The 16,178-nt window shown below is 36.0% G+C and overlaps 1 protein-coding gene across 6 annotated transcripts in view; it reads left to right on the plus strand.

Annotated features, from left to right (window-relative positions):
• LOC150086640 (uncharacterized) overlaps positions 1-16,178 on the plus strand; it is a 292,377-nt gene that overhangs the window by 16,260 nt on the left and 259,939 nt on the right. For 5 of the 6 annotated variants that reach the window (XM_090372657.1, XM_090372662.1, XM_090372661.1 and 2 more), the window contains exon 2: positions 14,994-15,038. The exons of the other annotated variant lie outside the window; for it this stretch is intronic. In XM_090372657.1, the coding sequence (XP_090228783.1) occupies positions 14,994-15,038 (45 nt within the window). The remainder of the gene's footprint in view (positions 1-14,993; positions 15,039-16,178) is intronic. 6 annotated transcript variants of the gene reach the window in all.

The raw sequence follows: 16,178 nt of genomic DNA on the forward strand, positions 1-16,178 counted from the left end.
TAAAACTGTTTTGAAACCTTCCATCTGGTCAGTGATCACCAATATGAATTCTGTCAATGTTGACCCACTAGAAATATACTGACTTAGGTTAATCATCTTTGGAAAAATTTGCAGGAAAAGTGAAACTGAAACAGTTTCTGTGAGCATTTACAAGGTTTTTGATCATATTTGGTATAAATGTCTTTTAAACATTCTCCCATCTTTTGAATTACCTGGTGTTTTTTGCAACTTGAGTATCCAGTTTTCTCTCTGACTGCTCACTGTGGGTGATGATAAATTTTTTTCTCTGTTTTCAAACTTCTCATATCTTGTCACCTATTGTCTCTCTGTTTTCTAACTTCTACACTAATGCTGGTGTTTACCAAAGTTCAGTTCTTTTGGTTGCTCTTTTCCCTCTTATATATTAATGACCCACTGTTTGGAAATCCAAAAAAGGAAATTTTGTTCATTGCAATTCATCTAACAGTTAGGCTTGTCCTATTTTGCAAAGAAAAAGAAAAGAGTAGTCACTGTTCTAGTAGTATTAGTAATGAAGGCATGTGATGCAAGAAAGCAAGCATATGAGCTTATGTACTATCAGCCAAAGGAAAAAAAAAAAAACAATTTCACACATCCATTCCCACTAAAAGTTTGTCCAGTTCCTCCTTGAATTTATTCCACAACGACAGATGGAAGTTTGTTCCAGTAATTAACCTCTCTCTTAGCATAAACATATCACAAGTATTGCATCCTTAATATCAGAAAATCTGTTTTTTTTTTTTTTTTGCTCTTGGCATTACTTTTTTTCAAAAGAGCTACTGACTCTGCTTTTCTGTAAATATTTCCCTGGTACTGTTCTTCTGAATTGGCATCTGTAATTCCACTGTTCTCTTCCAAACCAGTGTGAAAATGTGCCTCAACCAGTCACCATCTTGACTAACAAACTCCAAATTCATAGAACTAACTTTTTTTAATTCTTCATCTATCCCTTCTACTTCTGTTCTTTGGAACAACCTTCCTTCACATGTATTTCCTGAAAATTACAAGCTACAGAAATTCTTCAATTTTCAAAGCTGTATTTTGTTTTTATGCTGCATTCTATTATAAACTATCTGCAATTGATTGGAATCATGGATAAGAGATGGCAACAAGTACTACAGAAATTTACAGATAATTTGTATATTAAATGAATTTTGAAGCAACTTTCAAAATGTAGATCTGTGTATATACTGTTTCTATTGGAGCAATGTACACTAATGCTAAGAGCATAGCAAATAAATATGAAGAATTTGAAATACTGATCAAATGCTGGCATTGTAGAGATGTGGATACATGGTGTCACTCTGACAAAAGGGATGTAGAATTTGAATAAGGGGAGTAAAATGTGTACAGAAAGGATAGACAGGACAGAAGGGGAGAGGATTATGCCCTTAGTTAAGAAGTATATTAAATGTAAGCTAGCACATCCAGTTGATGTGGGTGGCCGGTGCAATGTTTTTTTTTTTTTTTTTTTTTATGAAAACCCCAAACACGAAAGGTATCAAAACCTATAGTACTTAGTACCGTGCATGGGTTGAAGGAGAAGTATGGGGGGAGGGGGATGCCGGAAACTTTGCTCTAGAGACTAAACATGGGTTTCACCACTTCAAGCCTCCAATAAGCAAAGTGGTGGTATTTCACCGGTTGATGAAAGTCATCTACCACCTACGATTGAGTGAGTTTGGTGTGACATAAGCACTGGGAAAACAAAAAATGAGTGTAGGATGTGTTACAGCCCTAATAATTGTGAGGAGTATAAAGATAAGTACAAATTTATAGAGAGAAACAGAGTGGGCCAGTAAATCAGAATGTCTTATTATAATGGGGGATTTTAACTTTTCAGATATTGATTGGATCTTGTGGATTGGTTGCTTACATACTTTCAATACTTTTGTGGATTTATTGGATGACTTTTCTACAGTAGCATCTTAGAGAGGCAACAAGAGGAAGCAACCCCATTGGGTGGCAGTGATCACATTGTGCTAATGTCAGATTTACTTCAAGACATAACTACTGTCAAGGGTAAATGGGAGGGCTTTTATTTTTGTAAGGGTGACTACAGGGTCCCATTTTTTAATTAAATGCAGTGGGATCAACTGATGATGTTACCAACAGCAAATTCTAAATGGGAAGCATTCAGGGAAGTAATCTTAGAAGCTACTAGGTTTTTTAGCAGCTATGAAATATTGTTCAAGACTTAAACCTAAATGGATGTCAGATGAACCAGTGAGACTTTTGGCAAAGAAGAAAAATTCATGGTATGCATATAAATTAACAGGTGATACAGAAGCCTATGGTAAATAAAAACAAGTATGCAATGAAGTGACGAGGGAGCTTAGGAAAGCTAAGGTAGACTAAGAAGTCTGGAAAAGAATGCAAAGAAAAGCAGCAAGGACTTCTCTACTCATGTTAACAATATAAGGAAGGGATTGAATCACATTGGTCCACTTGATATTGATGGTTTAGCTGTTGATGATCCTGGTCAAGTTGATTACAAACTGAATACATCTACATTTGCATCTACATTCACATATAGGAATTCTTTAGGGAAGAGGATACCAGAAATTTGTCTAACTCTAACAGGGAGCTAAATGATTTTGTGATAACTCAGAAAAAATGGGAGAGAAATTGTTGAAGCTAAACATAAAAAAGGCACCTATGCTGTATAGATCCACCAGGTTTATTAAGGGAGGTAACAAAGAGGTAAGCAAACTCTTAGCCATATTTATAAGAGCATCTTTGGATTCAGGAGAGGTCCCTGTGGACTGGAGATGTGCAAATGTATCCCCAATTCACAAAGGGGGAGATCAAAAAGTGACATGAATAATTACAGACCTGTTAGCTTCTTGGGAAAATAATGGAGTCGCTGGTTAAAAAAATTAATGCAGGACCATCTAGACAGGAATACATCAATACTGCAGTCACAATGTTGATTTGTTAAGGGCGGTCTTGTCTGACCACGGATTGGATACTATGGTGCAGTGATCAAGGAACTGGATGCAAAAAATAATTATCATATACTTGGATTTCAGAAAAGTTAAGGGCAAGTTACTGCTATAGAAAAAGGGATGGTTGAGTGGGGAGAAGACTGTGGTTATTAATGGACAGCTCTTCATGGAATAATGTTATTAGTGGATTTCCCCAGGGTACAGTGCTGGGCCCATTGTTGTTTTCTATATTTATTACTGATATTGATGAAGGTATATCAAGCTTGATGTCTAAGTTTGCAGATGATACAAAGCAGTAATTTGGTAGGTACTGCCTTAGATACAAAGGTTTGCAGCAGGTTAATGACAGTAATTAAGGTAAGCTACTGCAACAAGAAGTAAAAAAATTAGGCAGATGGGCTGGGAAATGGCAGTTAAATGTTAAGATTGAAAAATGCAAAGTACTGCTTATGGATAGCAGTAATCCCAGATTAACGTATCAACTGTGTAGTACTACACTCAGAGTAGTGGAAAATGAAAAAGACCTGGGTTAATTGTGCAGACAATGTGGAGTTCTCTGAGCAGTGCAGACAGGCTGTCAGGATGCTCATGAAGTTTTGTCAATGATAATATAGAAATTTTGGTAACAGGGATAATGAAGTGATTATCCCTTTATACAAAGCATTTGTTAGGCCATATCTTGAGTACTGCATACATGTCTCAAGACCTCATTTTAGGAAGGATGTAGATCTGCTGGAACATGTGCAGAGAAGGGCAGTGAGATTGGTGAGGGGGAACAAAATGGTGGTCTTATGAAGAAAGGCTTTGATTCTGCAGATTTCAGCATCTGGAAGGCACCTGGGAGATGATCTGATTGAGGTGTTTAAGGGTTTGAATGGATCGAGTATGCTCAGTGCTGATGGTATTTCTTCCTCTTGCTCAGATTACACACAAGTTTAGATGTAAATTCAAATTGAGGAATGCTGGTTGCAGAATAGATGTTCGGAAGTTTGTCTTCAGCCACTGTGTGGTTGATTGTTGGAACAAATTTTATCTGTTCTTTGTAAGTGGATAGTTTGTATAAATTCAAGGAAGAACTAGACACACTTTTACGGGATGGACAGACGATGTGGTTGGTTTTTTTTTTTTTTTGCTTCTGCTATAGAAGCTTCTTTCTTGCATAATTTGTTGCTACTAATACTAAATAGATATGTAATCAGAAAGGCATGTCTGCGAACTCTCTAGATTTATGATGAGATTGTCAAGTATTTTAGACTTACATAGTTGTGAAGCTATTTTTGAATTATCCTGTATTTATGTGTAGGCACATTACAGGGGAATTCCACTAGGGGAACGAATGTGAACGGTTGTATGTACCTGTGCTCCGTATTATTTTTTAGTTTTGTTTATTAAGGAAGCAGTATTTAGTTACCTTTTAGTGCTACTACTTCAAGAAGGACTCGTGCAAATGCCAGATGCGACCATTTCATTTTAAGAATGGACAAAAGATAAGTACTGTTTAAATTTCTGCATGCTCGTCGCTGTAATTGCTTTACCAGCGTGTTCGGCCATTGTTCATTTGTTGCGACAGTTCTCCCCACGCATGTAGCAGAACAAGCTGTGTGACCTTGACTGGACGTCCATAGTCTGGTAGAGTGTTCGAACCTTCAGTTAGCCTTTTGCTTGACATATGCGCTATAAACAAATGAGGTTGACAGATTTCCTTGTCTAATCCCGTACTGTGTGATCACTACACCAAACTGCCAACTTTACTGTACCGTTACATAGTTTCTTTTCTCAGGACAGCATATTCGAGTTTAATATTGAATTTGTATTGGATAACATGGAATAGGGAATCAGTATGGATGGAAATAATACTGGTGTCAGAAAACTTACAGATATGTCTGAGGGAGAAAACGACAGCACCCCCTTATTGCTTCCCAAAATGCCACAATCGTCTCCTGAGAAAGATATTGCTGGTGGTTTATCTGCTGATCAAAAAGCTGGGACAACCGCAAATTCTGAAGATAACAAAACGACTGAAGAATTAAATATTACTCAGGCTGCATCTTCGGTCTATGAGGTAATTTCAAAAATGCGTAAAGATATGAGGAGCTTTGTTTTGGGAGAGACCAACAAAGTAACTAAAAAGGCAGGAGATGCTATTATGGACAAATGGTCCAAACTTGAGAAAGTAACAATAGCCCTCCTGATAGAAAATGAAGTACCGAAGGCCACTAATCATGAAATAAATATGCGAGCTAATCTTCTAGACAAAATAATACAAACCTTTTCCCCAATGACTCCAAATAAAACAAATTATGTACAAGAGCCAGAATTTCAGGCCCCTGCTGATAGGAAAGTGCAAAATGAGGACCTCCTGCTACAGGGATCCCCTTCTGTTAGATCTTATGCTGATGTAGCCCAAAATAGACCCACATTGAAGGAACAAACAGCTAAACCTAGTGAGAATGTAATGGTACTTAGAGCATTAGAGAACAGCAATTTTAAAACCAGCACTGATGTAAAAACCTTGGTAACCAACACTTTGAAGACAGAATTTAAAACAGTCAAAATAAAATCAATCAAATTAGCACGCAATAAAAGCGTAATTTTGGAAACGGCCTCTAAGTCAGACTTAAATAGTATCTCAACATCTGATTCCTTGTCCTCTGCAGGAATCTCTACGGAAGTTCCTAAAAAAAGTAACCCTTCCATAATTATCTATGACGTGCCCAAGGATCTAAGTAAGGAGGACATATTAGAAGAACTGTATAATAAAAATCTAGCTGACTATGATTTCACAATGGAGGAGATTAAGAAAGAGACCTCATTCAGATTCACAACTAAGTCAAGGTCCTTGTCATTGGTACACTGGGTAATCAGTTTCTCCCCAAAAATTTACAGGTGTATTTCATCAATAGACAGAATATTTCTTGCCTGTAGCTCGCATAGGCCATTTACAATAGTTACTAAGTGCTTTTTGTGCTTGGGATATGAGCACACAACACAATACTGTACCCATAACTCCCCATCCTGTGGACATTGCGCCTGTAGTGGTCATGTGCATGCAGAATGCCCTCATAAGGATGAGCCTGCCTGCTGCATAAATTGCAAGAGGCGTAAAAGAGACTTTTGGCACTCCATCCACGATCCTAACTGTCCTGAATATAAAAGAGCCTTAGAGATTGCACAATTAAGGACCGTTGACGAATGAGGCAATTCGTGACTACAAATGCCCAGAACTTTTGCGTATCATAGATCTTGTAAGACAACAGACTAACTATGGATACATTGTCTATTACCAGTTCTTCATCTGCAGATGAATCAGTCTCGGAACTTAGCCTGCTTCAACTGAATGCTCAGTGGTCATGATTGGTGGCCGATGAAGTCCGAAAGGTAACCGACGAAATTAAATATGATATTATAGCCTTACAAGAACCATATCATTTCCACGGTAAAATAACTGGATACCCTATCTCTTTTAGGGTTATTCAGCCAGAACATGCTGAACCACGTACAGCCTTCGTCATAGTTAATTCCAAATTGGACATAGTCAAGATAATTAGTCTTACTAATCAACATGCTGTCTGCATAAGTTTGTCTACTCCTCATGGCTCTTACTTTCTAGTTTCACTATACTGCCCACCAACTTCTGACATTACACTTCGATCAAGTTATTTCTTTGGTAGGTACTGCCAAACTTATTATAATGTCAGATGTTAACGCAAATCCAGTCTATGGCACTCCGACCATACTGATAACAAGGGTTCACTCATAGAAGACTTTCTCCTTTCACATGAGCTGACGGTTCTAAATAAACCCGACTCAACTTATACCTTCAGCTCTCTAAATGGCAAATCAAATATAGACATCACTGCTACTTCTTACACCGTTTCTTCAAACATTAATGACTGGACAGTAAATACTAACATTTGCTCAAGTGACCATCGTGCGATCACCTTCTCCATGACTTGCTCTGCACAATCATATAATCCTCCACTACAGGACCTTAGAAGATTTTCTTTGCGACGCATCATGTGGAACCGGTTTAATGACTCAATCAACATTGATTTCCCAATTGAAACCATAAACTTCATCCATCACTTTACAGCTTCTGATTAGCTTCCTATGTTAATGATGCTCTCAGCCACGCCTGTTATAAAGCAGCCAAAAAGAAAATTCAGTCCTCCCATCCCACTCCATGGTGGAACCGAGAACTTACTCTGCTTCGTCAGCAAGTGCATCGGGCTAGACGCACTTACCAACGACATCGCAGGAACTGGCCATCTCCCGACGTCGAAAGTCTTAAAACACAATATCAAGTTCTCAAAAGACAATATGTCAAAACCATCACTACCTGTAAAATAAAATCTTGGCAGAACTTAGTTACTTCTACTGGAAATCGGGACTCATGGGGCCTTGTTTATCACCTTTCAAGGAACAAATCCTATTCCCCTACTGTTTATTGGTCGGTACCCGCAAACGGCACCGAAACTCTCACTTGGAAGGACACCATCAACACTATCTTGGACAATCTGCTTCCTTCTGATCGCCCAGAGGATGACTTGACTACTCATCAACAAATAAGACAGCTGAATAATTCCTACACTACTACTTCTGAATCTCAGCCATTTACGCAGCTGGAGGTGGACACAGCTGTCCTAAAAATTAACAACTCTGGTTGTCCAGGCCTCGACCTTCATGAGGGCATCTTTATCAAACAATTCCACGAGCTACGTCCAACGGTTCTTCCGACTCTATTCAACAAATGTCTGAATGAAAGCACATTCCCTGTTATCTGGAAGACAGCTCTTAAACTAATTCCTAAACCTTCAAACACCCAAAGTGGCAAGTCCTTCCATCCTATTGCTCTGTTATCGCATTTGGCCAAAACACTCGAAAGGCTGATTGCTATAAGACTCACTTCACTGTTCACGAACACCTCTCTTGTATCAGACGATCAATATGGATTCCGAACTGGACGAGGAACTGAAGAAGCAGTCGTTGAATTCCTTTCTCGAGTTAACTCTGCAAATTCTAAATACGTTCTTGCTATTTTTGTTGATTTTTCTGTGGCGTTTGATCTGTTATGGTGGTCTAGTTTGTTTGCTTGCTTACGTGCTGCCGATTGTCCTCTTCCTCTCTATAACCTTTTAAGAAGTTATTTTGAAAACCGTACAGTTTCTGTTATTTCTGGATCTAACTCCATCTCCCGCTCTGTCACTAGGGGCTGTCCCCAAGGCTCTGTTCTTGGACCACTTGTCTGGAACATCGTTCTTGACGAATGGCTCCTTAAAACTATTCCTTATACTTCCAAATTGGCCTATGCAGACGATCTCACCCTGCTGATCCAGGGCAATTCCCTTGCCTCCCTTGAAAGCACTGCCAACTTACTCATGTCAGATCTCTCTCAATGGTCCACCACAAATAAGTTATCCATATCCTCATCGAAAACTAAAATGATGCTGGTTAAGGGTTCGCTTAATATTTCACAGCCACCTGTTGTAAAACTTCAAAACAAATCACTTTCCATGGTTTCTTCTCTAAAATTTCTTGGTCTGATCATTAATAGTAAACTTACATTTACTAAACACTTGGAAGATCTCTCAGAGAAAGTCAAAAAACTTACCTTCTCGCTTCTGCGTCTCTCTAAACAATCTTGGGGTCTTAATTCTCGTTCTCTACGGTTATATTACAAAGCTGTGTTTCTACCAATTTATTCCTATGGCACGGCCACCTGGTTCTGGCATGTTAAGAAGGTTTCAGTACGGTTTCAACGTAAAAGGTTTCAACGTAAAATGCATTTAGCAATGTGCAGGGCCTGTAGGACTGTGTCTACTCCTGCTTTGCAGGTCCTTAATGGCTGTCTGCCCCTCGATCTCTTTCTTATGTATCGAGGCCTGTGCTACTACATTAGGCACGCTGTCCTTGTCACCTTTCTTGGCATTATCATCGATGTCACTGTGGATCCCAAGGCAGAGAAAAGACGCTGTTGGAATATTTTGATGCAGAGCTGGCAAGACAAATGGTCCGCTACCTCTAAGGGTCTTGTTACTTTAAAGTTCATCCCTAACGTCACCTTTGCCATGTTAGAGTCCACTCAGAAATGGTTTCATCCTGGTCTGTACACTCTCTACTTACTCTCTGGTCATGGCTCCCTTAATGCCAAACTTGCAACTTTCAACCTTGCTGAATCACCTCTCTGTTCTTGTGGCGACCCAGTAGACTGGGAACATATTTTATACCACTGCCATCAATACCAAGATCTTCGACAGAACCTTCTTCTCTCCACCAGTATCACTGTCCCTGGAAATGAGCCGGACTTCCTGAGCACCACAAAAAACTTCCAGTCCCTACAAGAATTTGCTCGTCATGCTTTTGATCGCCCGAGACGTCTTCACACTCAACTACGGAATACCTCCTAGCCTTCCTAGTGGAGACCCCTGCTGGCACTGGCTTTTGGCCAGTGCGGGATCAGATTTATATATATATATATTTTTTTTTTTATCTTCAATTTTATATTTTATTTATTTACTTTTATTTATTTACTTTTATTTATATATATATATATATATATTTTTTTTTTTTCTTTTAATTTAATTTTATTATTACTTTTTTTTTTTTTTTTTTCACTTTTGCTGGTTTGCTGGGTTTGGGCTGCCCGATGGACAGGATTTTATTATCTAGTTTTTATTATTTTCTTAGATAGGTATATATATATATATATATATATATATATATTTTTTTTTTTTTTTTTTTTTCTTATTATTATTTATTTTTATTTATTATTTATTTTTATTTATTTATTATTATTATTTTTTGCTCTGATATTAGGGCAGTAAGAGCTGGTAAACCAGGGAGGTCGCAATACATGCCTAGTTGTGGCCTACCTCCCCATGGTGTAGACGGACACTGAGCAGGCTTTCCAGGTGATCGCCTGCCTGGTGACAAAATGGCCAGAAACAACTAAACAACACACACTGCACGAACATAACGTTACACACATTTCTGGCCTTTTACAGTGCTTTCTGTATTCATCACAGTGTACAAAGGCGGAGATGAATTGACGTTCAGGTGCTGTCCTACATAAGATACTATACATGTCTATACATGTAGGCACATTACAAACTGTAAGCATTGCCTTTTAAAGAAAAAAAAGTACAAAATTTTTTTTTTTTTTTTTACCTCTTATATTAAAGAAACATCTAATGTAATCAATGAAATGTGTTATGGACTTGGGTAACTACATGTGATGAAAAGATGCCTCTTTGCATTGAAAACTGATTTATTTTGGTAATTACCTGCACATTAATAAAACTGAAACAAATTAATTATCTACATTTCAATATTACTCTTTTTTCATTTTCCCTCTGTACTGATTGCAGCATTTCCATAGAGCTCGGCATATTTCTGCAACTCAGGAAAAAAAATTATGGGTGGACCTATCTTCCAAAAATTATGCAATTGTTGAAGCCTTGTAGTTTTATGTCAAAATGACTGGAAGGGTACCCTTCACCAAACCCTTTAGCACTCTTGGGTTTTCAGCACACTAGAGATGCATCAGTTTGAAAATGCAGTTACTTGCAGCATTAGCCTCTAACAACAAAGTTAATTCTTAGCTACTTTGAATCTGGGCATTGCCTATTCTTGCTGCAAAGCATAAATCCACAATGGCATTTTCTTCTATTAAAGTCCGTTTTTCATCAGCATTGAACACTTTCCGAGAACAAATGCTTTTCCTTTGATAATTTTGGACAACTTCAGTGAAAAAAAATTTCAACTTCAGTTTTCTAAACTGGCTGCTTCTCCCTGAATTAAAAACATGACTGTAAATGCAGGAGATCATAAGTCAGGGCGTATCTCTTTTTACTGTACAAAGTTCAGTGATTCATTTCAAAACAGTTACAGTACAGTACTTAGTTCTCTCTCCTTTTTTTTAAATGATGTGACATTCGGAAATGTGAATCAAAAAAAAAAAATTCACACATTTTGAAATGCTTATAGAGTAAGCAGTTTTGAATATCTTTCATTGAATTTTTATTTTTTTCTTGTTAAACATAGTGGCGTTAGTTTTTTTTTTAATGTTATTTTTATTTTGTAACCTAATAAAGTGTCAACTTTCAGTCATGTATAGTCATCCAGAAGCTTACAGTTCTGCCATGTGTGAATATTTATGAATGAAATGTTATTTTTCTGATTGTTAATATCATGGCTATTACAGTGGTAATGATAGTTTTTGTTATTTCAGAATGTCCTGTTGCCTTTCATTTTCCATGGTTTTTCAAGAACTTGATTAAATTACATTTCTCTTTAAGATAACTCAGTCATACTGTTTTAAATTCAGTTTTTCTGTTAACAGATTTGGTTACAACTAACACCATTTGTTTTCTAAATGCTACCCATTTTATTTGCTCTGTCTTCCCATTCCCATCTGAGGTGAGCTAGCCATGGTTCAATGGTTAGTTAAGCATGAACTGCCAAAAGCAAGCAAGGTTATTGGTTTGAGCCCATATGATGCAACAAAAAAAGTATGGCCTATTGTTGAGCTGTGGTACTGAAAATTTGGTGCTTCTATTAATTCAGTATGTAAACTGCTCTGTCTTTGGCTATCCTGAGCATAAACAGAAGCTTATTTTATTTTCTGATGCCCCTTGGCAGCCCAGCCAGCATGATATATTGCCATCTGCTACTCATTTGGAAACATCTGAGTTTGATTTCTATTGACGTGTTTATGGTTATGAGTGCATGCTTGAGGGCCATTAATGCCAATATATATATTTTTTATGTACAAGTTAGTGCATTTGCATCATTTCTGTACATAGCCAACTATATAAGTAGTTATAAATTGGCATCATTAAGTATATCTCATATTGTGAATAACTTATACATTAGTTAAACTATTTACATAACCTGAGGCTTTAGCCCTAAACTATACCGTAATATATTTTTTATTTATTTTAATCTTATTCCATTCTCATATTATATTGTACTTAGAGGTAAAGTATATTTTTCAGTAATGTCGCAAAATGTTTTATTAAGTTCAACAAAATTAAATTATTTGTTGTTATTTCACTATATATATATATATATATGTGTATATAATTTTGTTGATCTTAATAAAACGTCTAATGTTATAGGGTATAATAATGTCCTTGGAGTGTTACCAAAAAAGTTATTACTTGTTACAATAGGCCTTGTTACAATTTTATTTGCATACAGTGGCCAGCAGCCACTGTATGCAAATAAAATAGATATTTAACTATATTCACATTAGATATACAGTTGCTATATAGAAGTGTGCTACTTTCAGACTACTGTACATCACTTTGCAGGTATCCAACAAATCAAATTTATGTAGGTCAGAAGTTTTCAGTCAAACTTTTAGGCAAATTATTGTTTATTGATAGAATATCATCTACTGCCAACCAGCATAAAGTCAGCTTTTTCACTAAAGCTAAAATAAGCCCTACTGTATTGATGGTATAGTTCCCTCCATGTGTAATACTTCCAGTGACTTGTCCTTAGGTTAGAAAAGTGTGCACGTATGCATGCACAGATGCGCGCGCGCGCGCGCACACACACACACACACACACACACACACACACACACACACACACACACACACACACACACCCCTTATTTTTCTAGTTTGTAAATAATCAGATGTAATTCATTGATTGTAATGTAATTTTTACATTACTTTAAAAATTTTTACATTACTTTAAAAATTACATTACAATCCTCTTGGTTAAGAAATACATGGAATCTAATGCAGTGCCCTCAGTTAATGAGGGTGGTCAGTGTAATGTTAGTTTGGTGTGATGTAAGCACTGGGAAAACAAAAATGAGAGTAGGAGTGTGTTAGAAGCTAAGTGACCCTAATGAATATTGAAAATAACTGTACATAAAAATAGAGTAGATAAATCGGTAAATAAAAATATATTATGATGAGGATTCTGACTTTCTAGATATTGACTGAAACAACTTCTAACTTTCTAGATATTGACCGAAACTTGTGATTTGGTAACTCAAACAGTAGCAGAGCTTTTCTGGATTTAATTAATGATTCTTTGCCATCCAACATTTAACAATAGAAAGCAATACTCTTGATCTAATTATCAACTGTGACTGTTCATGCATTAAGAATCCCCAGATGATAAACCATTAGGTGGCAGTGATCATAATCTGTTGTTGTGAAATTCATTAAAGATATAACTAATATCAGTGGTAAAGAGCAGGGATTTTGATTTCATAAATGTGCCTACAATAATCTTAGACAGTTTTTAAACTCTTTTCAGTGGGACAAACTGATAAAATTACCAACTGCAAATTCTAAATGGGAATAATTCAAGGAATTAATTTTAGATGTTAATAAACTTTTTATACCAAGTAGGAGATACTGTTCAAGGTTTAGACCTGAATGGATGGACTGATGAGACTAGAACAAAAATGCATGGGATAATGATTATAATTTATCAGGTGACACAAATTCTATCCTCAAAGTTTATCTTCTGCTTTCCTATCAGTTATCAAAATAACTTGGTATACTTCTGATATCACTATTCATAAAAACTTTATAAAACAGGTATGTCTCATTCAAGTACACAGTGGTGAACTTGAATAATACATACCTTCCATGTGTGAATGTAAATGCAAAATATTTATTTGGTTTGGCAGCAGCATGAACAGGATCATCAAATAATTATGGAATTCATATCCACATGGACCAAAGTGGTTCATTCCTTTCCTCCTAGTGTTAAAATAAGCAAAGAATTTTTATATACTTTTCTTTGCATTCTTAGACAAAGACTTGTAATCTGCCTTATCTTGCCTAACTCCCCATAGTGACCTGATTGCAGACTAGTTTCTATGTCATATATATAGCATTAGCATTAGTAGAGGCATATGATGCAAGAAAGCAAGCTTATCAGCAACAGCCAAAAAAACCCCCTCCCATTTTACCCCTCCATTCATTCCACACACACACACACACACACACACACATATATATATATATATATTTGTGTCACAAGTATGGTTTTATAAGAATTGTATGGTTACCAAAATGAGAGAAATTAGATCTTTCATTTTGGGTTGCATATATTAGGACACAAATATGAAAAGAAAACAAAACTTTTATGAATGTTTATATTCAAAACAAAATTGAATATAGAGAGTTCAAATCAAGTGGAACATGAATAATACAGTTTTTTTAAACAATAAACTTTAATTTACTCTGAGTTGGCTTTCATTTAATTTAACTTTTTCTTCTCTTTCCAATTTGCCTACTGACGTTTTTCCTTAAACTGGATTGCTGTTCTTCTGTCACCATATAATATCCATCCTCATCTTCTAGCTATGTTCTCACATCTCAAATTAATATCTTTTTGCCACTGTTCTGATACTCTTCATCTTTGATTCCTTTTGAATTAATAAGGGCATCATTATTGTTTGATAGCTTTTTCACACTTTTATTATTGTACTTGGTTTACTTCATTCCATCTTACAGCCCATTTGTAAATAGAACTTTTTTACATTATAATTTTTAATACTGGCGACTGCCGTTTCTTTTCTTGTATACTGTCAGAATCATCAAAAAAAAAAACCTCTTTGATACAAATGCTTACATCTCAGTAGGAATCCCTGATCCATAGAATTATGGTATTGATAAGTAATAAAAGGCACTTTGTTGCCATCATCACTTGATAAAATTTCAGTGGAAGGACATGAAAATGCATTATATACAATAACAGTATCTTAATGTTTTCTTTTGCATTTAATTTTTATTTTTACTTTTGAATGGTTTTACTTTTACAAAATGATTGTGAAATCATTCTAAAAAAAAAATCTGAATTGTATCATTAAATTGTTTAGGAAAAAAATTCTGTTCTGCATAAATGAATTAGATACATAAAAAAAAAAGTCTGAATTAGTGAGGTTTTACTTTTTATCAATGAGTTTTATTTTTATGCAGTTTTGACATAACATTATTGTATGATTTATCAAAATATACAAATGATTTTTTTTTATTATTATTATTTCAGGTATCTGGGAATAACATATTAATATATGAAAACTTATATAAACAGGTAAGAAACATTTAATGTGCAGAATAGTTTCATAAGAAGTCGAATTGCTCTCTTTATCTAAAGATTGAGTTAACTTACTAGCACTTTACTCTTCCATTAATTCTTGTGTTGATGATCTTGGTAAATCTCATGCTTCCACATGTAACATATTTTACTCAGTGCCTCCCTTGGATTTCCAGCAAAAGAGATTAGAAAAATCCGGAACATTCTCAATACCAAGAAGTCCTCCAGGGCTTGATGGTATTTCTCCACTTGTTCTTAACTTCTGCTCTAGAGTTAATTTTTGTTTTGTGTTGTTTTTACTCTTTTATTCCATTGATGTTTTTTCTTTTGCATGAAAATTTGAATGGAAAAAAAAGGGTGACAAATCTCTCCCTTCCAGTTATTATCCTATTGTACTTACCTTAATTCTTTGCAAAGTAATGGTTAAAGTGAAATCCATAAATCACAACTCTTTGAAGCCTTCCATTTGATTAGCAGTTGCCAGTATAGATTTCATTAGTTCTGATCGATTAATGCTCTGGCTTATATTACTCATCAGCAGACAAATTCCTTTGATAAGATAAGATAAAAGTCAAGAGAAACTTAAGCAGTTTCTCTTGACATTTCTTAGATACATGACCAGGTTTCGCTTAAAGGCCTTCTAAGCAAGGTTTTATCTTTTGGCCTGCCTTATAATTTTTGCTGTTGGGTAACTGGTTTCCTTTTTGATTACTCACTGCAAGTGATGGTAGATATTAATTTTACTTTCACAAGGTAATGTACTGTGTAGTTGCTGAGGTTGCAAAAGTTTGTAGAATCAAATTTTTAGTTCATAAGTTGAATTTATGGTATAAAAAATTCTTGTTTGTAAGACAATGTTCATAAGTTAGGAGATTAGTCTATATGAATGCTGAAATGTGAAAACGATTTATTTCTCATGCTTTGGTGCCTCCGTAGCCAGGTGAGCAGGAGCAGCAGTGCGTAGCACACTCTTCTTGATTAGCCCGGGGTTCGAGCCCGTGACCACCAAATACGGAGGATGCGGAAAGGTCAGGGAATGACCACCGCATATCCTTGGAGCAATATGACCTTAGTTGTTAATGCTCCTAAAAACCAAACAACAAACATCTCATGCTTTTTGTTGCCATGTGAGAACCG

This window comes from Mastigoproctus giganteus, chromosome 4 (genome assembly GCF_048544385.1).
Source record: "Mastigoproctus giganteus isolate SK-2022 chromosome 4, ASM4854438v1, whole genome shotgun sequence".
NCBI classification, from domain to species: domain Eukaryota; kingdom Metazoa; phylum Arthropoda; class Arachnida; order Uropygi; family Thelyphonidae; genus Mastigoproctus; species Mastigoproctus giganteus.